This window comes from Cydia strobilella, chromosome 15 (assembly GCF_947568885.1).
Source record: "Cydia strobilella chromosome 15, ilCydStro3.1, whole genome shotgun sequence".
NCBI lineage: Eukaryota > Metazoa > Arthropoda > Insecta > Lepidoptera > Tortricidae > Cydia > Cydia strobilella.
In genome coordinates, this window is record NC_086055.1 from 8,851,085 (window position 1) to 8,876,717 (window position 25,633).

General features: G+C 34.8%; 2 protein-coding genes across 2 annotated transcripts; both read right to left on the bottom strand.

The window, feature by feature from the left end:
* Positions 1–10,666: 10,666 nt before the first annotated feature.
* On the bottom strand, positions 10,667–15,159 carry LOC134747721 (uncharacterized). The gene is made up of 5 exons (XM_063682345.1): positions 15,002–15,159; positions 13,558–13,731; positions 12,743–12,854; positions 11,374–11,459; positions 10,667–10,804 (listed from the first exon to the last, which is right to left on the bottom strand). Exons 1-5 carry the CDS (start codon positions 15,062–15,064, stop codon positions 10,775–10,777), a joined length of 465 nt encoding a protein of 154 aa, XP_063538415.1. The 5' UTR covers positions 15,065–15,159; the 3' UTR covers positions 10,667–10,774.
* A 4,314-nt stretch (positions 15,160–19,473) lies between these two features.
* On the bottom strand, positions 19,474–25,559 carry LOC134748006 (general odorant-binding protein 72-like). Its single transcript, XM_063682703.1, has 5 exons — positions 25,421–25,559; positions 24,982–25,057; positions 24,699–24,787; positions 22,757–22,868; positions 19,474–19,593 (listed from the first exon to the last, which is right to left on the bottom strand). The coding sequence occupies exons 1-5, from the start codon at positions 25,481–25,483 to the stop codon at positions 19,505–19,507; spliced, it is 429 nt and encodes a 142-aa protein (XP_063538773.1). The 5' UTR covers positions 25,484–25,559; the 3' UTR covers positions 19,474–19,504.
* Positions 25,560–25,633: the final 74 nt, after the last annotated feature.

Genomic DNA, 25,633 nt, shown 5'->3' on the forward strand with positions numbered 1-25,633 from the left:
TATGAAATAAATATAAGACTATAAAATTTATCAAAATACTTGTAAATCGCGTTTAATTGAAAATCCATCGATAACCATACATGACAAATGAAAATTTGGCAGTAGTTTGAATTGTCACCCACTCCAAGGGTGTTTATTGGCCTATTTTGATTCCGTGTCGACGTTTTAGGAAAAGTTGCTACTGTGACCTTTTTATGTCCAATCTTTCGGCTTACACGTAGTTTGGGTATACGATTATCATTATTCAATAAAGTAAGCCTAGTTAAACTGCACTTATCAGTGGCTAGGTGTTGGAATATGCAATAAATGCAATTATGCATTTTATTATTACTTGTTGGATATTCGTCATTCATCAGTGTGTGTTGTTTCAAAACGTACCTGGTTGTGTAGTAAGCTATTACATGTATCGTAACAACTGGTATCTTTCCACAAAAATTCCATAAGTAGTAGAAGAAACAAAATGTAATGTTCACTGTGCAAACTACACAGTGAAAGCGAAATAAATTGCGATTGAGTTTAACCTTATTGCGACTTTAAGTAGGTAACGAATATTATAGGATCTCTCTAAACTAGTTCTCTTTAAAAAAATCGCACTTAGTAATGAACATAATTTTATTTAGCTGCCTATGTGACTTGGGTATGGACTTTCATATAATGTGTAACAGGTCACTTATATTCTTTTATCAAAAAAGTATATGTCAACTTTCTTCTAGTTCAGTTTTAAACATAAGTCGCGCAAAGATAATTGTATACTAAATTGTAACAAAAACCATTTCAGTAATTTTAACTTAGATGTTTTGAAGTAATCTAACAAATACGTGTACGTAACTTGTACGTAATTAAATTAATTGAAAGCTTAACCTCAAAGATTGGCAAAGGTTTCGTGCATCAGTAAAAATACTCAATAGGTATACGACTACTTTAATGTACTAACTTTTAATTTAACTATCGTTAGACATCCACTTTGTTAAAATAACCGCAAACAGATCAAAGTCACAGTAACCCCATTATTAAATAGGTGTACAATGTTGATATAGAACAAAATATTCCATTTCCTCTCAATGTTTCAGTATTAATATTATATTAAAATATCGCTCGGCTGTACTGTGGATAATATAATATATATTTAGTCTTTTACTTTAGAAAAGCTAGCGGTTATATAAGAATGTAGCCAATTATATGTATATGTATTTTATGAAGCGGCTATATCTAATGCGACGTATTTTACGTTAAAACTGCAATATTTTAATATTCTTACTTTTTAATATGTGTGTGTATTGTGTGGATAACAATTGTGTTAGAATTGTAGCTACGTAAATTTATTTACATAATAAATATGCTAATTTTCTATATTTATTATCCAAATATGTGATTCATCTATGATTTAACACTGTTAACTTTAATATATGTGGTATTTTCTACAAAAAGGGACCTTATTGTCGATGGCGCTTACGCCATTATTAACGATGCTCCGATATAAATACAATGCCGCGCGGCGCTGTGCGGCGTAAGCGCCATCGACAATAAGGTCCCTTTTCATGGAAAATTCCCCATATATTGATTTAATTTACATGTTTTGATGTAATATCAAATTTTACGAAGACGTATAAGTTGAAGAACGCACAATAATATGTGATTATTCTATTACTCATTATAGTACCAACACTCCTGGAGTTCAGACTTAGCTTACCTGCCTCATATATTTATCTTTCAAGCTTAATATTATATTTTATCTGTGTAATAAAGTCAAAGTCAGCTCTTGCTAGTGCAATATCGCCATATCACATCCTCACATCAGTCTGTATAATACATATACCTATAACAAGTATGACCATCATATATCTAGACTTGGGTGTGATGCTAATTTAACTATTTATGTGGACATTAAATTATTTTACTATATTTACTTAGTGAATCTTATTTGTCTATTTTGAACGACATTTACAAACTTAAAATAGACAAGTAGAGATATTATTAGTTTTCCAGCTTTACTATTTACCTATTATATTTCTTAGTCACGCTATATTAATTTTATTTTTATATTTAAAAACAAACCATTTGAATATATTCCTTGTAACTTAGTAAAATATTTGACTTATTACAATATAATCAGGCCTATTAAGATAAATTAAATCTTCGTAAGGTATTTATAATAGATTAAACTTATTATTTATTTAAGTGTAATTACCTACTAGTCTTTAATACATATCTTTAGTACTTTATCGAGATATATCAACAATTATTTTGTTTGGGATCGACATTTTATTATTTCTTTAAATTATTTTTTTCCAAACCAAAATATTGTGTCAAATACTTCAACTATGAATACCTTGCTGATTATATCAGTATTGCGAAATAATAAGAAACAAGTAGCTAATATTTCCAATGGCATGCCGTTTTTTTTAAAAAGGTCGGCAAGGGTAACGGGTCAACTTTTTTCTGTCTGTGGGGAACTAAATTATCAATTTATATCTGCCATTTTCCTGGATTGATGCCCTATTAGCTTTATCATATTGAAATTTCCATAATTGAAGGCTAAAAGCATAATATTATCGTAAGTTTTAATCAAGTGCTCAACTGATCAATATGGTCTAATACTTTTTAAACTTAGTACGTATAGGTAGTTACTGAATTATATTGTACTTATAATTAGGATAGTTTTAAGAACAACTATTGTAAAGTTATTCAAAGAGTTGTTTTGCACACATATATTTTTTTTTAATTTATTGTGCTGCAGCGTTCTGGGACATCTTTTTCTTGTTGTGCAGTATATTTAATTTGATAGGTATATTGACAATAATAAAATGTTCAAATGTGTTGCAATGGAAAATCAACATTGCTTCTGTTATATTATAATTTATATACCACAGTAACGAAATTTTTATTTTATTGTGAACATGGATTTGTCATTTAGTAAAATCTTTGGTACGAAGCAATATAGCTAGGTAATAAAGTGTAGTCAGTGCCATTTGATTTTTTAACCTTTTCGCCGCCATTGACTTGATATACCTAAAGTCAGTACATAATCGTGCCCCACACGCCACGACTTGCCACGGCTATGTTATACGGGGTGTTTACGTGTAGTTTTTGACATGGCGTTGATGACACTTTATTACTTCATTGACGTGGCGGCGAAACGGTTAATAACACTGCAGTAACTTCAGGTATTTTTCTTTCGCTTTCGGTTGTTTTCAGATCCATAATTTTAGTTTCAGAATTCTTTAGTATGAATTTTCTAATGAAACGATGTTAGTATTACTTATACGAGGCAGGCAAAAAGTACCTACGACTTACTAACTTAGTCAGGTCATAAGTTGTGTCACAAAGATTTTTACTGATAAAAAAGATAGATACAGATCCCTTATTATTCATATATATGGGTTGAAAACTTATTTAATGCTGAATTACTTATAATACTATTTAACGTAATTTGTTCTCTCAGTTTTGCATATTTCTATGTAATATGCAGAAAAAGGTAATAAAAAATCATGTAAAAAAATACGCGGCCTGTTCATGGTGATTTTGATCCCTATTTGTTTATTTTTCCTTTTTACATGGTTGTTTCTTACATAAAACAAAAGCGGGATCTTTTACCTTTCTTTAGAGATATAATTCATGTGCATCGGACTGCGAGAATTGCAACTGTTCATGTTTTACCAAACCTACTCGTTGGATGGCAGTGAAAAATAAGCGTGTTGGATTTCACTTCCTGCAAATATATTCCCAGTCCACTATAACTTAGATCTTTTTAAATCGAGTGAATAGACATCTTTTAGGTAAGCATGATCCATCCTAGACCGCATCGGCACTTACCATCAGGTGAGATTGCGGTCAAATGCTTGCCTTTATGTAATAAAAAAAAAAGTACAGAATTGTTGGAGAACTAAATGCTGGTGATAAAATAACGTTCTAATAAAGTTGGTTCATATAATTTATCAATTGTGCCTATTTGACACTGATTTTTACTCCCTTTTGTGAAGTATAATTTTTTACAATCCAGTCGCGTTTCCCAAAGTAAACAAGTAGTAGTGAAGAAAGCCGCGATCTAAATTTTAAACTAATTATATTACGTTTTAATGAAATATAAAACAAGCTTTCAAATCATGTCTTACTTTTTTTTATTAAAGGCTTTATATTACGTTTTATCAGTCAAAACCTTTGTGACAGAACTTATGACCTGATTAAGAAAATAATGTAATTTGAGGAGCACGTAATTCATAAATAGTCTTAATTCTAGATTACTAAGTAGGTTTATAAAAGTATATAGTCGTGACATAATTTAAGTATAAAACTATGCTCGAACTCATTTTACACAGATTTATGAATACTTTTCTTAATTATGTTATGTTATATTTTATTTATTTCCTTATGGTGGAGTTTAGTATTACCTACATATTTTATTATAGCTCGTTATGTGATAGCTCATAGTATTTATAATTTTGTAAATTCCTTACATCATGTATCATGATTAGTCTGGAAATAAATAATTCCAACGTAAGTTTTTTTTTGCCAAACCATGGAAAATGTAAAGACAGTGGAGTTCTTAAGGAACCCTTTGAACGCCACACCTATCATGTGCGGCGCGTCTTCGTAAACCTTGTCAGGATGCACGAAGGTTGATATTGGGCTGTAGCCGCGCACGTCAGGTGACGTCTTTGGTGGTCATAGGGTTGAAAGTCTTTCATTAGACAATCGACCAGGATCTTAGACCAGTCGCTGCCTTTGGCGCCACCTGACAGGTTTATCATTCACTGCAATACGTTGTGTTTTATATAAATATCACATAAGCACAAAAATAGGTACATACTTAACCCTATTAGGTTACTTGTCATTTTAACCTCTAGCGTCCTACGGTCCTAATACTAGTACCTACAAATTACCTCCGATGAAATTCGAATTATTATTATAAGTCGTTAGCTTTCAAGCTGGCCCCTAAGGGATAACTCTTTGTCTAATTATTGTAAGTGAAACCGTACGTGCTACTTACCTGCATAAAAAATGGTGGGCCGCAGCTACAAAACCTCAGAATAATGACTAAAGCATAGAAGTCGGGCAAAAATGCTTCGCAAATATGTATACCCGTACTTTACTTCCTTACGAATTAGATAATGTGCCGAAAAGAGATGCATATATGCTTGTTATTTCTCATTTACGTACGGTGTCATAAGTTTGATAATTTGCTAGGGATGTAACTGTGTCGACTTTTTATATCGATAAATTATGCATAAGTTTATGTGCCGTGTAATAGTTATTTGTTATACAAGGGTGCAAAGTTGTATTTTACCCGCGAGTGTGGAATTGAAACGCGAGCAAGCGAAAGGATTCTATAGTTGAACCACGAGCGAAGCGAGTGGTTCTAAAATAGAATCCTGAGCGTAGCGAGCGTTTCAACACACAAGAAGTAAAATACATTTGCACCCGTGTGTTACACAAAACTTTTCCCCTCACTATAGCGAGGAAAGTGCAACATCCACAGGCGTTAGATCATATTCATCACTGGAATCACTTATTTTTGTACGATATTATAACAGAAACACTGGAAATTCTGATTTTTACGTGAGTCGGTGAGAAGTGCTTTTAAGTAAAAATTTTGTTGACAATGTTGACATTTCTGTTCTGACGTATGAAATGTCAACGATGCGTTTTGAAATTGCATCGACTCAACTTGTGCATTCAGAATTATATTTAACATCATTATAAAAAATCTAACGTTTCTTATGGAATTTTAAACAAATCTAAATTTGGTATTTTTTATTACATTCTCAAACCATTTATTTAATGATAATTAATATCGAACGAACCATTATTATGAGCGTTTTACGTTTTGTTATCTGTCAAGCTACTTAAACATGCTCCATTCAAGGTCAAATTACTTTCCCCACTAGTGGATAAAATGCGTTTTTCTCCGCTTGTTTTAAAGGATAAAAGACGGCTTTCCGAGCTAGTGAGGGGAAAAAGAATAATCACGAAATTGGCCAATTGATAATAGTCTGGCTAATGAAAGTTGAACCTGAAAAAACGCGGCAATTTCAAGAAATCTGTAGCAGGCGGCTCGTTGAAATAAAATGAAATTAAATGCGTGGAATACAAGGATTGCATAACTTTTATACTTTTTATAATTTTCATATTCTAAAATTCATTAAAAAGTATAAAAATTATGCAATCCTTGGAATCAAAGAGCCGCCTGATATGAGGATTAATGCATGTACCTAATATAGCTTTTATCTCATTTGCAGTCTACCACTCAGAACCGTCTAACTCTACCTCTCGTTTTTTTATCATTAGAAAGAAAGCGAGCGATCTTAACGTGTCGTTTTATCGAAAAACACTTAAAATAAGTCACAACAAATATAATATACGATCATTTACATACTTTTGCTTTCATAAGTAAAATATTGCTATATTTATAAAAAAACTTGTCAATAAAAAGACACGTGGAAATGGTTTACCGTTTTTTCTAATGCTAAAAGACTAAGTATAGTTTCTAATCATGTACAGTCAGCTGCAGAGAAAAGGCACCCCCCCTGCATACAAAGTTCTGTAAATTAGTATGGACGTGGGGTACCTTTTCTCTGCAGCTGACTGTACCAAATAGGAAATGAAAAAAAAAACGTTCGTGTAATATATTTTTTTTATTTAATAATAGGGAATATTACGCGAAACTCGGCGTAGGTGGCGCCACTATCACAATCTGAGGGTCTATCGCGAAACAAGAAAATCGAACTTTCGTTATCTAACATCTCTGTCACTCTTGCGTATTCGAGCGATAAAGAGGCAGCTAGATAACGAAATTTCGGATTCGAGTTTTCCGGTAGGTCCCCTGAAAACTTGTCAAAAACCTGTTAAAGGTACAGTATGAATAAGTTACTCTACGGTGCACTAAAAAAGCTAGTGCTGCACTCTGGTGGCAGAACATTGCAGTAATATCCCCTATTCCTCGTCCTTTGGAAAACTGAAATAAAAAGTTGAGTTTTGTGACCAACAATATTAATAAAAGGAACATTCATCAATGATCATTAATGTCTTTTTTATTAGGGTTCCGTACCCAAAGGGTAAAAACGGGACCCTATTACTAATACTTCGCTGTCCGTCTGTCTGTCACCAGGCTGTATCTCATGAACCGTGATAGCTAGACAGTTGAAATTTTCACAGATGATGTATTTCTGTTGCCGCTATAACAACAAATACTAAAAAGTACGGTCTCCTTGATGCGCGCGTCCGACCCGCACTTGACCGGTTTTTAGTATTAAACTATAGTCTGGCAAACACAATCTGTCAGTAAGTAAGAACAAAGAAAACTATAGGTACAGTCGAAGGCAAAAATATCGATCCAGACAAATGGCTTAAAATATGTGAACACGATTTTATTGTCTGAGCGTACACATATTTTTGAGACTTTGGGAATGTATATATATATTTATGCCCTTGACTGTACTCATCAATTAAAATGAGACAGTCCTGGGCCAAACTATAAGAAAGCTGTAAATGTCGATAGGTTATTGATCTGAGGTCGATACATCACTATGCCAAAAATATAACCTTTCATACTTAGCAGAAAAGTTCGAAAATATATGCAAAAATCTATATAGACTTGAATGCAAGTAATAATGTTAGTAATAATTACATAAACAACATATCGATTTCTATGTTTAGGGTCAGGTCCTATAAATTAATTCTTCAAAATTGAACAAAACTCACCGATTAAAGGTTATCGGTTCGTGCGTATTTTCTTTTCTTCCTGTATGCGATTTACAGCCCTCGATCACACAAGACATTATCACAAAGGGAACTTCAAACCATTACAAATAAAAACTCAGCACGATTTCCAACAATTTTTCAGGAATAGCAACAATATAATTAAAATAAACCAAGATGACCGCTTAAACATCCCGAAATATTTCAACTAAAATAATACGACTATGTCAAGTTGTTACAGTTGACACCTACCTATGAAATAACGAACATATATTTTATTTGGCTGGATTATATTATAGAACCACATAGGACCATTTGACATTTCCCTCAGTTCATCTTATGACAATACTGAAAAAAACGAAAGAACTTGCGAATTGTTGTCTCACTCACTCACAGACAAAAAGTAATAACGTGTTGTGAATACGATATCTTTTACCAAGCTTTTATTTTTGCCCGGCTTCTTTGCTTTAGTCATTATTCTGAGTACAAAACTAACGACTATAAATGGAACAGCGTTGCTTTTGTTTTGTTTCATTCGATTTAACCCTTAAACCATTTCACATTCCTTTCTAATCATTCGATTTCGAACCGTATTTTTTTATTGTAGAGATGCGTTTTTGTTTTAAGTATGTTGACGCTATGGACTTAAGGGTTAAAACGAAACAAATTCAGTTATATTTTCTAATAAGTACCATTGATTAAAATTTAACTGCCAATCAACCTTTTTTGTATGATGGGCCGCTAGAGATATTAAAGAGGTGTAAACTCGTTTTACTCTTATTCTTTTATCTTGTCTGTTTTTATATCGACAAGTGAAATGTCATGGCACATCGGACGCGAAATCTTAAGTTTTCTAGAAAATATTCTACGGCGCTCTACTAACTAACTATTTAGGTGCATAGAAGGACGAGGTAAGGTAGGTGTAGTAGAACGTGAGAATTGTGGCAGAAATTTTGAGACATACCAACAACACAGCGTCGAGCAGCATCCATCCCTTCTTCAATCTTGGGGCTTTGGATAATTTCTTAATATTTTATATTGCAACATTTACTGCGTACATTCCCTTATCGTCCACCTTAAAATATAGAGAACTAGCTGTTGCCCACGATTTCTTCCGCATGGATTTATTTCCCGAAATACACTTTTAACCCCTTTTTAACCCTATTAAGGGCTGAATTTTCTAAAGAACAATTTTTTGTACTTTCTTAATATTGTCTATTCCTACTAATTTTAAGTCCCTACTCAAATCGTTTCCAGAAGCCTCATCAGATAAAAATTATTTATTGATTATCTCCAAAATGGAGTTAATTAGAATACCGGTTTCTTTAAGAAAGTTACTTAATTTAAGTTCAGAAATGCACCCTTGAAATTAACGGACTTAAAAAAACACCGTGTTTCCGTTACAAACTTTAATCCCCTTTTTAACCCACTTAGGGGTTGAATTTCTCAAAACCACTTCTTATTTCTTGTATAACGTTTTAAATGTAATCTTGTGTGCAAATTTCAACTTTCTACCTTTTGTAGTTTCGGCTCTACGTTGATGAGTCAGTCAGTAAAGGACACAAGCATTTATATATACTTATAAAAGATAGGATGTTTATGATTAATCCTAACAGGCAGTCTCCGACTGTTGAAATGAGAATATCGCCTAGTAACACAGTGGCACGTTCAGCTAGAATCGAGTAGGTAAATACGATTTACAGTTTCACATGCCATATAACGATAAGTTATTGCACATAACACTAAAATTGCATATAGGTAGGTACATATGCAAATATATAAAGTAGGTATAGCGAATAAACCTTTGTTAGTGAACAAAGTGGCATGGGATGGAAAAGCGCAATCAGATAGGCAAATACCACATAACGGAGCCACGCTGTTACGTCGTCGCCTAAATCTGATTTAATTGCGACGCGCACTCTTATTGAATTCAAATTATTTTTGACAAATGAAGTTATTTCCAGGATGAACACAAAGGGGAGAGTCAATATTTGAAATTTCTGAAAGTGAGTTTAGCAACTGTCGGTCTGTGGAGTATTTATACGGATGCATTTTTTTTGTATTTAGGTCGTAACTCACGTAACACCAAGATCGCAGGATAGGTATGTCCGACGTCGGTAAATAATATAAAAAGCCTTTATATTTGGTTGTAATTAAATTCATATGCCATATGACTTTTCGTCGAATCTCAATTTGATTTGACATTGGTTCGAGATGCGCTGCCAAATCAAGTTAATATTACTCCTATTATAAAGTTTGGATGCAACTCCAGGAGCCCGGTTCAGAATTAACAATTTATTATGATTTTGATACGACCTTGACGATCGCATGCACCAATCAGCATGAGTTATTTTCAAGGTCGTATCAAAACCATAACATATTGTTAAATCCGAATCTGGTTCCTGCCCGTTTGGCGGTGTCGCTTCCTGTTGTAAGGTTGTAACTAATAACCGACTTGATGTACCTACGTCCTTATGCATTTTAAGTTAAATAGTGTGTCGACACGGTGTTCCTTTTAAACTCCGTTAACTTCGGGGTATGGCTAAGTACATTTAAGGAAACTGTTGTTTTAAATACCGATTTCTTTGAGAAAGTTACTTAATTTAAGTTCAGAAATGCACTCTTGAAATTAACGGACTTTAAATAACCGGCCAAGTGCGAGTCGGACTCGCGCACGAAGGGTTCCGTACCATTACGCAAAAAACGTAATCACGTTTGTTGTATGGGAGCCCCCCTTAAATATTCATTTTATTCTATTTTTAGTATTTGTTTTTATAGCGGCAACAGAAATACACCATCTGTGAAAATTTCAACTGTCTAGCTATCACGGTTCATGAGATACAGCCTGGTGACAGACGGACAGCGGAGTCTTAGTAATAGGGTCCCGTTTTTACCCTTTGGGTACGGAAACCTAAAAAACACCGTGTACTTATAGAGGCTATTAATTAAGGAAATTAATAAAATGCTTGAATTCATCATATCGTAATATATATACTTAGTTTAATTCATGTAAAACATTTAGTAACAGCATTAGAAAATAGGAAAATGTATTTAATATCCACGTTTATTTTTATGGTGTTTATAACACGAAGTCCAGCGAGATGCCAAGCTGAAACAAAAAGTAGAGGCAGTTAGATATAAATTTTAAAAAAGGCAATAAGTATTCAGGCATTGCTTTGTCAAATATAATTTTCATATTTGTTATCGGCCGTGTACCTAGATCCGCCTACCGCCATTAAACAAATATTAACTCAACGCACACGAACAAAAGCGAATTCGGATTTTTAGCTATGTTTGTGCCCCTTGAGTCTGAGCTAGTTATTACTTTAAACGTGTAGGTGCTATGGGGAGGCACATAATTGACACATGTTCTCAGAAAAACGTGAAAAATATAATGTATATAATAAATTGGCCTCTTGGCACACACAATCACACTGGCAATTCTGGGTTTAACTCATTAAAATCAACGACGGAATATATACTATAGCTCCGTATACATATACCTATATACTTTCGATGGTGATTGGTCTCTAAAATAAAATTTAGTACAATATTTGACGTCAAGCAGATTGATAGGTGGGGTAATTTTTGAACTCTAGTCAGACTTATGTAGTTCGTCGTGAATTAAAATAGTGTTAGATTGTTTATTATTAGTAACTACGTAAGACGGAAACATACCAATTCTTTCTGCTGTAGGAAGCACGCGTAGAGCAGTAAAGCACGGTCACAGCCAGCGCTGCCGTCGCCCACGGATTGTTCATTCACTGCAACAAATTACACCCTCACAGTCATAACGTCTATCTCTCGTAGATAAAACTCGACTCAAGCATGGTACCGAAGTAAGGTAAACGTCCTGTAACTTAAGAAATTAAAAAAAAACAGTGTAGTTTTAAGAATTGGTATAATTATACCAATCCAGATAAACATAGTAAGTCCTCGTGGGTAGGGGGGGGGGGTGCTGACGGTCTAGGGGGGAGGGTTGAAGGTAGGTACCTTATTTTTGCTCCTATCTCAAATATCTGTACGAATAGCATTATAATTAATTCGGACAAAAGTTTTAACATAAAATTTACTACAAATTTGGTTATGTTTATTTTTACTCTACGATCAATACTTTAGGAGCTGTTGAAGTTAACAAAGAGATAAAAAATAAGATGGTTTAAGAAAACGTAGTTTTTTCGTAATTGTTCATATTAAATCAAATTTTTAGTTTCAAATAACCAAACTTAGCGACATGCTGATGAAACATAAAAAACTGGCCAAGAGAATGTCGGGCCATGCTCAGTGTAAAGTTCCGTAGTTACCCCGTCCGTCAAAATAGACTAGGTACTTGTTTGCAAAAACTCAAAAACGGCTAGACCGATCAGGTTCGCTATATGCTTCCTTGGAAGTGTTTACTAAGCTTTACTTTCACGATTATTATTTTTTCATATTTATTGGACCCACGGTTCAAAATTTAGGGGAACTAGAGGGGATAACACAATTTTTTCTTTCAGATCGATTATTTCCGAGAATATTATGTTGATCAAAAAATGGTTCTTAAAGACCCGTATTCGTTATAAAAGACCTATCCAACGACACCCCAAACTATAGGGTTGAAGCGAAAAAAAAATCATCCCCACTTTTCATGTAGGTACCTCCCAAGGCCAGCCGTCCAAAAAAAATATTTTCTTAGCCTAGCCACCCTAAAATAATATTTTTTCTAGTTTTTACTTTTTATTTTACCACATTGTCAGCATATTTGATTTATAGTTTGTCAAGGGACTGTCTCATTTCAAACATAGACAGAGAGAATCATACTACCTTTGTCTTACACTAGTAATAGCACCCAAAAGAAAAGGATGAGTATAGTTTTCTTTGTTCCTATTTACTTACAAGATTTGCTTGACCAACTATATATTTAGACAGACATGGCGAAACTATAAGGGTTCCTAGTTTACTACGGGACCCTAAAAAGCGTGAAATTCATTTCTCTATCTGATCCGCTAAACCTTTAAAAAAAATGTTATTTATTTAGCTCATAGGGAACAAGTGTTGTGCCACTCACCAGAATTGCAAGCCTTGATTGATGCGTTCACCTCATCCTTCTTGGCCTCTGACAGATAAGGCTTAATCTTCTCAAGAGTGGTGCTCTCTGAGTAAAGGCCCTGGTCATCAATCTGAAAAACAAAACGTTTTTTAATTAGAAAAATACATATTCATTGTGTGTTTTGATTACAGCTACGTAGTGAATAGCTACGTAGTAGGTAGGTAATTTGAGTACAATTTTAGAGTTTGGCATCATAGTCGCAACACCAGAGGAGTTTGTAAGTGCGTTGCTGGCCTTTTACATGGGGAATAGGATTGGACCAGCTTTGTTTTAACTTATAAACAGGCTCTATGGATGTAAAATTGCAGAAATAGGGTAGTTGACTTTTTTTTTTTATGGTATCAGTCGATCGGGTTTGTTTTGAGGATCAAATTTCTGTATGGGACCCATTGTTTTAAAGTCTGGCATCGCCACTACTGAGCAAACGCTCTAACACAAATGGCAACACATCGTGACGTCACTGCTTAGAAGCCGTTTCGATGTATGGAAAACAAGGAAATTGCGATTTTGTCTGTGAAATGTTGCGTTTATGTATATTGTTGCTATACAGTATTTTTTTTAATAAAATGTAAGGAATCGAATGGTACCGTTATTTTTTTCCTTATTGAGTTTTAAAAAAAGGTTTCTGTTTTAAACAGGTCTTGTATTTTTTATAATTCTCATATATTTTTAAGTTTCCTATTTATTGTGATAAATTGCTCATTTTCTATTTAACTAGATTTAGTTATAAAATTGATCATGTGTCAACTACCCTATTGCCCAGAACAACTTACCAGGCCACTCTTCTTGAACATGCACGCGATAACGCACTTGTTGCTCTCGTCGTGGGTCCTCTCCTGATGCCACTTCTTCAGCTGTTCAGAGTCGACGCCGAGCTCTGAGCCGCATGCTACCGCATTGGCTTTCAGCTTCTCTCTTAGCGTTTCCTTCTGTTCTTCTGTTAACGCCTGAGGTAAAAAAACCGGTCAAGTGCGAGTCGAACTCGCGCCCCAAGGGTTCCGTACGTCTCACATTTTTTAACAATATTTTGATCTAATACATAAGTGAAACGTCTTTAAAAACTCGTAGAAGAGGTCAGATTAATTAATTTAGCGAGTTGGCTTAAATAACTGCAACTGTAGGTAATCAGTTGCAGTTATTTAAAACACCGCGTTATAAATATTAATAATTTAAAAGTCAATTCTACCAGCAAACAACTCAAAATGTGAATAAAATGCAACTTTCTTATCAATTTTTGAAAAATCAAGAGAGCCTTTATCCAGCTGGTGTGGAGAAAAATATCTTAACACACGTATATATAATATCTTCGAAAAATTGTTTTATCAAACTCTGAACTTATTTTCCAAAATACATTTTATATAATTATTCTAAGATACTAGTCTTCGTGTCCCATTAGTCCCATACAAATGTTTTAGGTAGGTACCTACCTATTAAGTACCTGCCTGCACTAAGTTTCTTAAATTATAAAGCCGATTGTATTATAAAGTTTATAGCAGGAATAGAGTGACAAAAACTGGTACAGTCGACTTCTAACATATGTTTACACTTTTTCATACCTATACCTACTTGGTAATTGGAATAAGGTTAATAATTTAATTAAACAAAATATTATTATATTTTAATGTCTACCGTATGTACCTATACCGAACTTACCGGCGTGTGAGGCTCTTCGGCACTTATGGAAAATAAAATCTTGGAATAAAAAAACTAATAAATAATAAATATAAAATAAAAATAATTTATTTTCAGACAGTTACAGTCCATAGTTGTTAGTATTAACTTACAGGCTATGTTATGTTACAGAACAGTACCTACACTAAATTACATACAAATAAATTACAAATTATTTTGGCCGATCTATCGAACTGCATGTTTGTGAACATGTTTGTGAATTGCATGTTCACAAACATGCAGTTCGATATATCGTCCCAAAACAACTGAATCTAACCTGTTGGCTATCATTTTCAGGATCCCGTTGGAGCTCCCACGTATACGGTGTACCACTGATGCTATATTTTTTCGCATAATGGCATAAAAATCATCTACGTGCGCGTCCGCAAACAAATCGTTTTTAAATTACTGTTGCTAAGGCATAAAATATTCGGGTCTTTTTAATTTTTTCAAATGGTTCCAGACTCAGTGGTTCCAAATAGTCTCACCCATCGATACTTCATAAGAATCAAGTTTAGACACAAAAAATATTAGTATGTTACTTACCGAACAATGGTTTACAGAAGCAGCCACAATCGCCACAACCAGCACGGAGTAATAGAACGCCATCTTTTATACAAAATAGGTAACAAATGTTCCTTTCCCAAATTTGGCACTCTACTCTGACAGAGATGAGCGAATTGTGACGCGACGCCACCGGTCGTTCTTTATATATTCCCCAGCCTTATTTTTTGTAAACAAACACCTGTACTAGCAAAAAATTTAATGCCAAATCTACGAAGCCATTAGACACTGGAGCATTATTCCAATTGCTCTCCCAGCATGAGCGAGTCGAATTTTCGGTTGAGCGATATAAGTTGTTTCTCTGATTACGTAAAGTTATGACGGACAGTTAGGTCACGTTACATTGGTTTATCTAGGAACTCGATTAAACCACACTCGCTTAAGCAATGGGTACGACAGAGTTATACAAAGTCCGTGGTCCGATTTGTCCAGAAGATTAATTCGCGAATAAAAAACTTGACGTATGGCGTACCTATTTCATTAGATTAAAACATTTTAGTTGGTATTCACAATTGCACACACTTCTAATTCTAAATGGCGCTCTTCCACGACACGGTGGTATATAGACACAGTGAAAGGCAGAAACAGGACATGGATGGTCCTTAACTATAGCCGGTCAAACAACTTTGTCAGTAGAAAATTTCGGGTTCTCAAGGGTCGGCAACGCTTAAGGCCGTTCCATCGGTTTGCCGCTGTTTCTGTCACATTTCGCAAGAAAGAACGGAAAAGATCATGCGCGCCAAGTGTCAATTTTGATCGAATCTTGTCGATTTTTATTTATTTTATAAACGTTACCCTACAATATCGAAATTCGACAGCTATGAAATTACTATTTAAGTTAAGATTGTTTTTTCTTCTTTTTTTGTTTATGGTATCACATAATAAATAACCGAGTAAAGTTGGATTAAAAGTCCGAGTTAGATGTTACTTTGGGAATGAATTGTATCGAGCGAAGTGTCATAATTCGTGTATCGGAAGCTATGATATTAAAGATAATATAGTCAAGAACTACATATATTTTTTCCACGTCTACGAATATCAACTCCTCTTAGAAAAACAGGATCATATAAGGAGATTTTTCGCCTTCTGGCTCAGGGAACCGCCTTAAGTGGCTCCTGTGATGCTGCTTATGTCCATGTGCGAGGATAACCGCTTCCCATCAGGCGGCTCGTTTGCTATCACATTTTAAAAAAGGCGCGAAGTTTTAATTTTCTATGCCCTTACCCTTCGCACCTACATTTTTCAAATTTGTCGCCTTTTTCTACTGATAAGTTAGGGTTGACCAAGTATATGTCCGGAAACCCTATACAGTTAGAAGGCTATGCTAAGACAAAAACCTTCCTTATAGCTTTAATCCACAAGTTTTTAATTATAGGTTTTCCATTTGAAAAAAAATCGGGATGAAATATTAAGTAATTTTTGCAACTATATTTACTTAAATAAAACCGACCAAAAGCATGTTGGGCCATGCTCAGTGTCGGGTGCCGTAGTTACTCGTCCGTCAGTCACAATAGGCAACCTCGAATGGGGCTATTAGCAAGTATCATATCCTGCAAATAACAAGCAACAGGGAGTAGGTACCTCTGCAGCGGTTTGAAGAAACGTCTTTTTACTAAGGGAAGATTTTATGCGGTAACACGAAAACGGCTTAACTGATCATGTTCGTTGTAAATTTCATTGCGTCTTTATTAAGCTCCACTTTCACGAATCTTTCGTATTTTTGGACCAGTGGTTAAAAAAATGAAGGGACGCGTTTTTTTTTGTGTCGAAGCGATTATTTCCAAAGTATTTACTTCATCAAAAAATGGTTGTTGGAGACCTATACCCAACGATACCCCATACATACCGTATTGTTCGAAGTGGGTTAGAGCGAAAAAAAGCATCCCCAAATTTACGTGAATATGAACGATCTACTAAAAAAAATGTGGCAACTGTTATGAAAGGTATCATATTAGTTTCATACATTGAAAAATAACGACCGAACCGAAGTTCGGTGTTACGTTTGGATTTGAACTTCATTCTTTCCTAATTATGTTATTTACCCAGCGGTTTAAATTAGGAGAGCCTACTTTAAATTGATTGCCCCAATTTAACTAACCAATTGTCATGTTATTACAAAATTGGTATGGTAGGATGATTGGATTGGATAACAAACTGGCCAATGGAACTAATTTTAACCATGGGTGTAAAACTCTTCCTTTCGGGTATTCACGGCTCCATTCGCCTCAGCATTGCTACGAGCAATTATTAGGGTTAACACAACTTGACGTCCCTTTGCGTGTATGACCACCGATAAAATAATTACTTGAATTTTGACAACCCTAAATAGCCGAAAGGGACAGCATGATTCGTCCCTGAACCGCTGTCGAACTTTGGTTTTGTAGGAAGTTTCCTTTCTGTACGGTATATAGTACTATTACTTATTCTGTGTTTTAACTAAATAGTAGATCTGTCTGTACCTATCTGGGATTTAAAATCTGGGCGTTATGATAAAGTCATCGAGAAAGGCCTTAAGATTGCTAATTAAATTTACGGCAGCCGTATTGTGATCCAAAAAAGCGCTACGACTTTTTAAAAACTTCATTTTCTGAACCTACTGCACCTACCACCAATTTATGCACTGAGATCAAGAAAATGAAGATATTTTTTTACAAAGCTGTATACCTACACCTTTACTGCGTAAATTACTATGTAGCTCTATAAACGTAATGACATGTTCAGCAGATACCCAAGAAAAATGTATTGTTTAATGCCTAAACGGAGCATAATTGCCGGCCATGACGTATGCCTTCCTGGACAATTACTTTATGTGCAAATCTGCATGACGAGCAAGTTTATAGCAATGAATTTTATTTTTTTGTGTCGTATAAAAATATTATAGAATTAGACTGAGGCTATCAAAATCGTTGCAGACTTATCTCGGTCTAACTACTCGGCTGTATCTTTCTAAAAAACACCAGTGCATGTCTAATTGGCTGGTTACGAAAAACAAACTGCAGTGCAGTTAGCCGTTTACAACTAATAATACAGTAACTTTATACAATTAGCGTTTGCGTCCAGTCCGGTAGTTGTCCCTAAATTATATGATAATGATATATAACTTGCCCCAGTTGCTAAGAGTAGGAAGACATATGGGACCTGGAGAGCCGGCCATCTCGTGGCTATCGGGCCAAATCAGCTTTGTTTGACCGTAGGAACAATCATGCCAAGCGGGTTCGCCTGAGACGGCTGAGACATAAGTTGTGCATACAGGCATACTCACTGCAGTCACTTAGCCTACGAATTGAAGTTCGAAAAAATTATAAATTTTGAAAGGCTTTATCTTGGAAACTATTAGATCTACAGAGACAATTCTCGTCCTGTATTGTAGCAAATTTAGTCTACTTTAAAAACGCTCTGAGAAGATACTATCAAAAACTAGTCCTTTAGGGTTATAATCGCCCAAATCTAAAAAAAAAACGATTGCGATCGCGGTTTTTTTTTTCATTTTTGAGAAAGTTGCATTCGGCGCTTGAGGTCCAAACATGGATTATTCATTGAGCCAACATCATAAACAGGTCTGCACAAAATCAGAACTACCGGATTTGACGCAAAGGACACAAAAGGCGACAAAGTTACTGACCACCAACCGAGATACTGAAATTTAATACCGGTTAATTTGTATGAAATATATACCGGTATCGATCCCTGATTATAATTGTTATTTTATTCATATTGTGTATTGTTGTTAATAATTTGCCGATCATTATGAGATAAATTTATGATATATCTGTTGGCGCTACAACAACAAATACTTAAAAGTACGGAACCCTCGGTGAGCGAGTCCGACTCGCACTTGTCCGGTTTTCCGTAATTACTTATACTATTATTTGACATTGTGAATAATTCGTTTAGTTACTAGCGACCCGCCCCGGCTTCGCACGGGTAGTTCAACTAATTTACACAAAACCTTTACAAATTATACATATAATAAACCTTCCTCTTGAGTCACTATCTATTAAAAAAACGCATCAAAATCCGTTGCGTAGTTTGAAGGATCTAAGCATACATAGATGGACAGACAGCGGAAAGCGACCTTGTTTTATACTATGTAGTGATTGAGATTTGATGATACAATGATTTGATGGTAAATGTTGATGTAGGTACGACGTACGTAGGAAATAGATGCCCCGACCTCACTGTCCAAGCCCTAGATCACGCGGTAGACCTAAGAAGCGCTGGCTGGACGTCGTGAAAGCGGATGTGGAAGAGAACAATCTCACACCAGAGGATGTGGAAGACCAGACAAAGTGGAGAAGTTTGAGTAGGAAAGCAGACCCTGGCACTAGGCCGGGAAAACGCTAGGTTCAAGAAGATTGATATTTGATGATGATCGTTTCATGATTGGTGCCGTTACTATATCATTATATCAATATCTGCATAGTGTGCATGCGTAAGGATAATGAAACACGGAATATTATGTTCAAGTTTTTATTGACACACGTTCTAAGCGAAAAAAAAGTTTTTAGGATCATCCTCGTAAATACACTTTGCAGTCCAGAAGGAGGCCTCGCACAAATCCTTATATTTCTTCGCTGTAAACGAAAAGTCAATATTTAAGGCGAATTCTAAATTTTCAGCGAAATTCGGAGTAGTTCTTTTGAACTACTCCGAACGAGTACGTGCTAAAAGTATTTGTTTGTTAATAAACATTCTGACCTGTATCTATGGAGTGCCCCCAAAAACATACCCCATTCAGATTTAACTACTTGTTACGGTTTTGATCTCACGCTCTCGCTGATTGGTCCATGCGAAATGAAGTGAGTCATGCCGCCAATCACCGAAACGAACGTCAAGGTCGTATCAAAACCATAACAAATTTTTAGATTTGAATCGACATCCTAAGCATAAGAAAAAAGGTATCTCATAGAAAAGGTTACGGAAAAATATAATGTACAGTCAAGTGTAAAAATATGGGTGCATATAACCAAAGATAGATATAACTCCGTAATAGATGGATACAGTCTAAGGAAAAAACGTGCCTCGAAAATCACGAAAATTTGATTCTCGATCAGGTGGCGCTTTAGCTTTGGCCTACTCTCGTATAGAGGGCGTTGACGGTTTCGTTTGTTATTTATAATTTTATCGCATATCAGGAAAGAACATGGGTCAAAATCATATAAAAATAATTAATGCAAATTAAAAAAACATTTATCCATATTTAAATACATTTTAACGTATTTTTATAAATCTTCATTTTTAGTTTCTAAGTATGTCGATAGATGGCAGTGAATTTATAGTGGTTACAAAATTTACTATGACAGTACCGCTCTATCTTATTATATCCTCTTTGATAAAACTTACTCAAAAATATGTCCCATAGTTCTTAATTCAGTGGCATAAGAGCTATGGGACATACTTATTTTTGAGTATGATGTGTGCACCCATATTTCTACACTTGACCATACCTAATATTTAGATGCAATTGATTAAACTACATATAAATATTCATGAATTTCACGGTGGATGCATTGAATGAGTAGAAATAAATGTGTATTCAGTCAGAATAGCTATTAAAATACAATAATAATTTGGTCATAACATTGAATCTATTATAAATGTCGACCTAAGTTCGACCCTGTCCAAGTCCAGACCAAAATAGGGGATATTACTGCAATGTTCTGCCACCAGAGTGCAGCACTAGCCTTTTTAGTAAACTATAGAGTAACTTATACATACTGTACCTTTAACAGATTTTTTACAAGTTTTCAGAGATAATAAAATATGATGTTTAAAGAGGACCTACCGGGAAACGCGAATCCGTAATTTCGCTATCTGCCTCTTTATCGCTCGAAAATTATGCAAGAGTGACAGAGATGTTAGATAACGAAATTTCGATTTTCTTGTTTCGCGATAGACCCTCAGATTGTGGTAGTGGCGCTTACGCAGAGTTTCGCGTAATTTTATAAATAATTATATATATGCTATGCACTAAAAAGGTATATATGTTTTTCAAACTGGAAGGGTACGATGATAGATGTCAATTCAATCCAATTTTGCGACATTTGGCATTTTTAGGGTTCCGTACCTCAAAAGGAAAGAACGGAACCCTTATAGGATCACTCGTGCGTCTGTCTGTCTGTCCGTCTGTCACAGCCTATTTTCTCCGAAACTACTGGACCAATTAAGTTGAAATTTGGTACACATATGTAATTTTGTGACCCAAAGACGGACATGTAACGTAAACAAATTAATTTTAAACATGGTCACACTTTTGGGGGGTAAATGAGAAAATTAAAAAAAAATAGTTTTTCAAACTATATCGTGTTACATATCAAATGAAAGAGCTCATTGTGAGAATCTCAAACATATTGTTTTTATAATTTTTGGATGAATAGTTTAGAAATTATTCAAGAAAATAGGCAAAAAAATGACCATTCCCCCTTTATCTCCGAAACTACTGGGTCTAAAATTTTGAAAAAATACACAAAATAGATCTTTACCTATAGATCACAGGAAAACCTATTAGAAATGTGCAGTCAAGCGTGAGTCGGACTTAATTACATAGTTTTTAATCCAACCCCTACGAGTTTTTTAAAGACATTTCACTCACGTTTCACATAAAAAATACATTGTTTAAATTGTGTTATCTATCTACCCTTGGAACGCGAGTCCGACTCGCACTTGGCCGGTTTTTACACGACTGCCCAAAAAAAGGAGTGTATTGTTTTTTTCAGGGTTCATGTTTGTATGTATGTGAGTTTCTTTATTCCACCATAACTTCTAAATTCCTTAACCGATTTAGATGTATGATATATTATTAGAATCCTTGCGTCATCCCGGGTGACATAGGCTATGTGACGTCATAATAAAATCAACATGGCGGACGTAATACACAATAACGCGCGACATTTGGAAAAAAAATCTTGCAAACTTATCGAGTGGGGTATCAAAATGAAGAGCTTTGAGAGACGATTTAAAATATATATGCAACATATGTGTTTGATTCTTACTTTAGTAGAATAAGGATTTTAAAAATATGTTAAGAAATTAAATCCTTCTATCTTATTTTTTAGTGACGTCTTAAATAAAATAATTTTACCGCTGATCATAAAAATATACGTAGTACACAAAAATATAATATGGCATAGTGTAAATTTTGAAACTAAACACAAACATTTTAAAATCGCGCTATCGAAATATTTGAAATCTAAAATTTGTGTGAACTTCGATTTAAACGATGATATTTTATATAGTAGTGCATTTTCCCATTCAAAAGGTCCCCCGACTGCAATCGAAATAAAATCCACAGGTACAGTCATGTCATAAATGTGCATAAACCTTTGTATTTACTGTAAATCACCGTAAGTGTACATTTATATTCCAATTTAAATTCATAAAGTTATGTAACTAACATCAAAATTATTTTTAGCTTTTCAGTTCGCTTAAAATTCCGCAGTCGTGTTTTTAATTTTTTAATTAATTTATTTTATTAGGTTATAATTTGCAATGAGATGACATCTATCATCGTACACTTCCAGTTTGAAAACATTCATAACAATTTGAGAATTAAGTCATAACAGCTTCGTGGCGTGGTATCAGAAGTCTGGAGAATTGGATATTGCATACCTAGTGAACTTTTTTATAATCGAAACACGAATCGATAACATGAAAATCGAATCACTCACTTTGCGAAGCATTGTTTTGTCTCTAAATAATCATATGATATATTTAATGAATAATTAGGTAGATACTCACATACGTCCTTACACGCTTCCACCGACTTTTTGGCAGGTTCCTTCATCTCTGCTGGATACATTATATCGATCTGTTTTATGGATGCTTCATAGCTTAGTTTGTTATTTTTAACCTGAAATTAAGATAAGAGATACAAATTATTAAACAAAAAATTTTGTCTATTATATTTTTATAAAATGTAGTTGTTTACTTTGGATATGTCTCAGACATGTGACGATATGACGATATTTGGATAATTTTAATTTTTTTTATCGTGCTGGCAAAGAAGTAGGGGTTTTCCCCTATGAATAACGTATGGCACTATTCTAATGTATGGCACTATCCCTTTCGGCTATTTAGGGTTGTCAAATTTCAAGTAATTATCTTATATGTGGTTGTGCACGCAAAGGAACATCAAGTTTTGCCAACCCTAATATTTGCTCGTAGCAACGCTGATGGAGCCGAGTGTGCCGGTAAGGTCCAGTGTCACCCCACTGCTCTGACTCTGACTTATAATGCGTATCTTGTATAATACCTTCCTGTAAATGGAGGTGCAGGTAACGCGCTCCGCGGCGGTGCCGGTGCTCGATCAAGACTGTAGTTTACGAGTACCTATATACCTACATACATATTTCTCATTGAGGTGGTCCACAATTATTGCATATGTTGCTGTGAAACGCTATGTGCATGTAGCAGTTTACGCGCAATTTTCATGCAATAATCAGTCAAATTGAGGTTCGAAATTGCGTTCTAAATAATACGCAATACCGTTCTGCGCTATTTTTGAGGCGAATATTTAAGTGATGTGATGGATTGAGTTGTTGTATTTTTGTGCATATCCCCAATTCGGGTTTAACCTATTCGCGCCGCCATTGGCTTCATATAAAGTCAGTACCTTAATTTCGTGCCCCACACGCCACTGATATTATGTTACCATATACAGGTTGTTTTCGTGCAATTTTTGACATGGCGTTGATGACTTTATTACTTCTTTGACGTGGCGGCGAAAAGGTTAATGGGGTTGGCAACTGTCAAGGGTTTGCATAGATGGCGCTGGCATTATAGGGCATAATATTCCATTAAAAAAAACTAAAATTTGACACAATTCTAGAGATTGAGATAGAGCGCCATCTGCTAAATACTTCGACCGGCCAACCCAAGGCCCTAACGTTGTCTGTTCTCTTTGACGGCGCAGCAACTAGTATCACCTCTCTCCTCGCTCTTGTAAAAATGCCATTTGTCAAAAAAGGACAACCATACTGCTGACAAAATGAACTTCAAATCAAGTCGTAGCCATTTTGCTGGTTACACAGCTGTGTAAGTGTGTATGTGTGCGTTTTTAGGGATGTGAAAAGTCGATTTTAATCATGTTATATGTATACCTATCGATAAGCGCTACACAGCGGAACGGAATAGCGATTAATTGAAGTTTCGATATCTTCGCTAAAAATAAATATAATTGAAATGCTAATGGATAATGAATATAGGATAATATAATAAAATAATTCAATTATTGCGGAACACATATTTGAGTAGGTATTTATGTATTGTAATTAAAAATCTTAACTTTTCCTTCGTTCCCTACTTTGTCGTGACTACAAAAGCGTGACCTGATAACCACGAAAAGAATAAAAGTTTTTTGTTAATTTTAGGTATAGGAAACCTTTCAAGTTAAATTAAGTTGCGAGAAGTATATCGATATGACTTTATCGACATGGCCACAGCAAGGTGGTTACACATTATTAACCTTTCGTATGCGCATGTCAAAAAAGTGCCATATAAATAACAATCGTGACAACTTCATGTTTAAATTGAATATATAATATATGGAGCAGATGTGCTCCTAAGCATAAGAAAGGTTAATCCTACATAAAAACCAAGTGGCGACGGTGACAGCTTGCTTAGACTCCATCTTTAGGAATATTATATCTATGGGCCAACCCCATTATGTGGCCTTACTTACGACATTAGCCATTTGATAAATGCACGCAATATAGCACATGACTCCTTTTTCTTCAATAAACTTTCCTTTTTCTATGTCTCCGACCATATCTGCAACAGAAATCCATATTATTTTACTGAATTTGAAAAATACCAAAATACTTGAATGACAGTGTCATACCGTGTGAAATAAATATTTATAAGCATCGCATTCAACTACGACCGTTTTTACAAATCGTAGCTTTGTTTACTTAGTTTTATTGCACAATAAAGTTAAAATTAACAAGTATCACTGAAAAAAATACCTTCGGAGACATTTTCTTTGGCCATACACTTCTTTTTGAACGCTGCTGCAGATTTTTTCATTTGCGCTTTGGTTAACTGTAATTAGACTTATATTTTAAATAGTTTCTAATAAAACTTATTAATGTGTTTAATCTCTTGTGTGGTCTGCCTCTGCCCCGGCTAGTCAGATCTCTGACGGGATGACCTCGACGCTCGATAAAACTTAACGAGGGTAAAAGTTGTTCAGTATGACCTAAGTATTCACATCGTAAATGATTGCGGGTGACTAAAAAAACAGCCTGTGTTTGAGACCAATTACGCTCAATAGAGTAAAAAATAGAGATACTTGACTGTGAATGTTGTTTACTTTATCTTCTAAAAGTTCAAGTTTATTTACCCCGTGCAACTTATTATAAAAAGCAATTTTAGATACAGGAAAATGTAGTTGAACAAACTTACAGCATCACATCCATTAACTAAAAAAGCAACCACCATAACAAGCATCCAGGTCTGCCGGTCCATGACTAATCTTCGCTGCCACAAAGGCGCAACAAAACGATTGTCGTCTTCTTCAAACCATATAAAGGAAGTCAATTTCCCTTGATTACAATACAAACGTCGGGCTTAATGAAATTGATTGCATTGGGAAGACGTTAATTGCACTAATTGTTG

What these genes read in the sequence shown, in the direction of transcription:
- LOC134748006 (XM_063682703.1), bottom strand. Translation starts at nt 25,483, where the DNA reads ATGGACCGGCAGACCTGGATGCTTGTTATGGTGGTTGCTTTTTTAGTT. An exon ending in TAGTTAATGGATGTGATGCT is followed by an intron (nt 25,058 to 25,420) that starts GTAAGTTTGTTC and finishes GTCTAATTACAG; the next exon opens with TTAACCAAAGCGCAAATGAA. An exon ending in TTTATCAAATGGCTAATGTC is followed by an intron (nt 22,869 to 24,698) that starts GTAAGTAAGGCC and finishes TCTTAATTTCAG; the next exon opens with GTTAAAAATAACAAACTAAG.
- LOC134747721 (XM_063682345.1), bottom strand. Translation starts at nt 15,064, where the DNA reads ATGGCGTTCTATTACTCCGTGCTGGTTGTGGCGATTGTGGCTGCTTCT. An exon ending in AATCAAGGCTTGCAATTCTG is followed by an intron (nt 11,460 to 12,742) that starts GTGAGTGGCACA and finishes AATTTGTTGCAG; the next exon opens with TGAATGAACAATCCGTGGGC. An exon ending in TCCTACAGCAGAAAGAATTG is followed by an intron (nt 10,805 to 11,373) that starts GTATGTTTCCGT and finishes TTTTTGTTTCAG; the next exon opens with CTTGGCATCTCGCTGGACTT.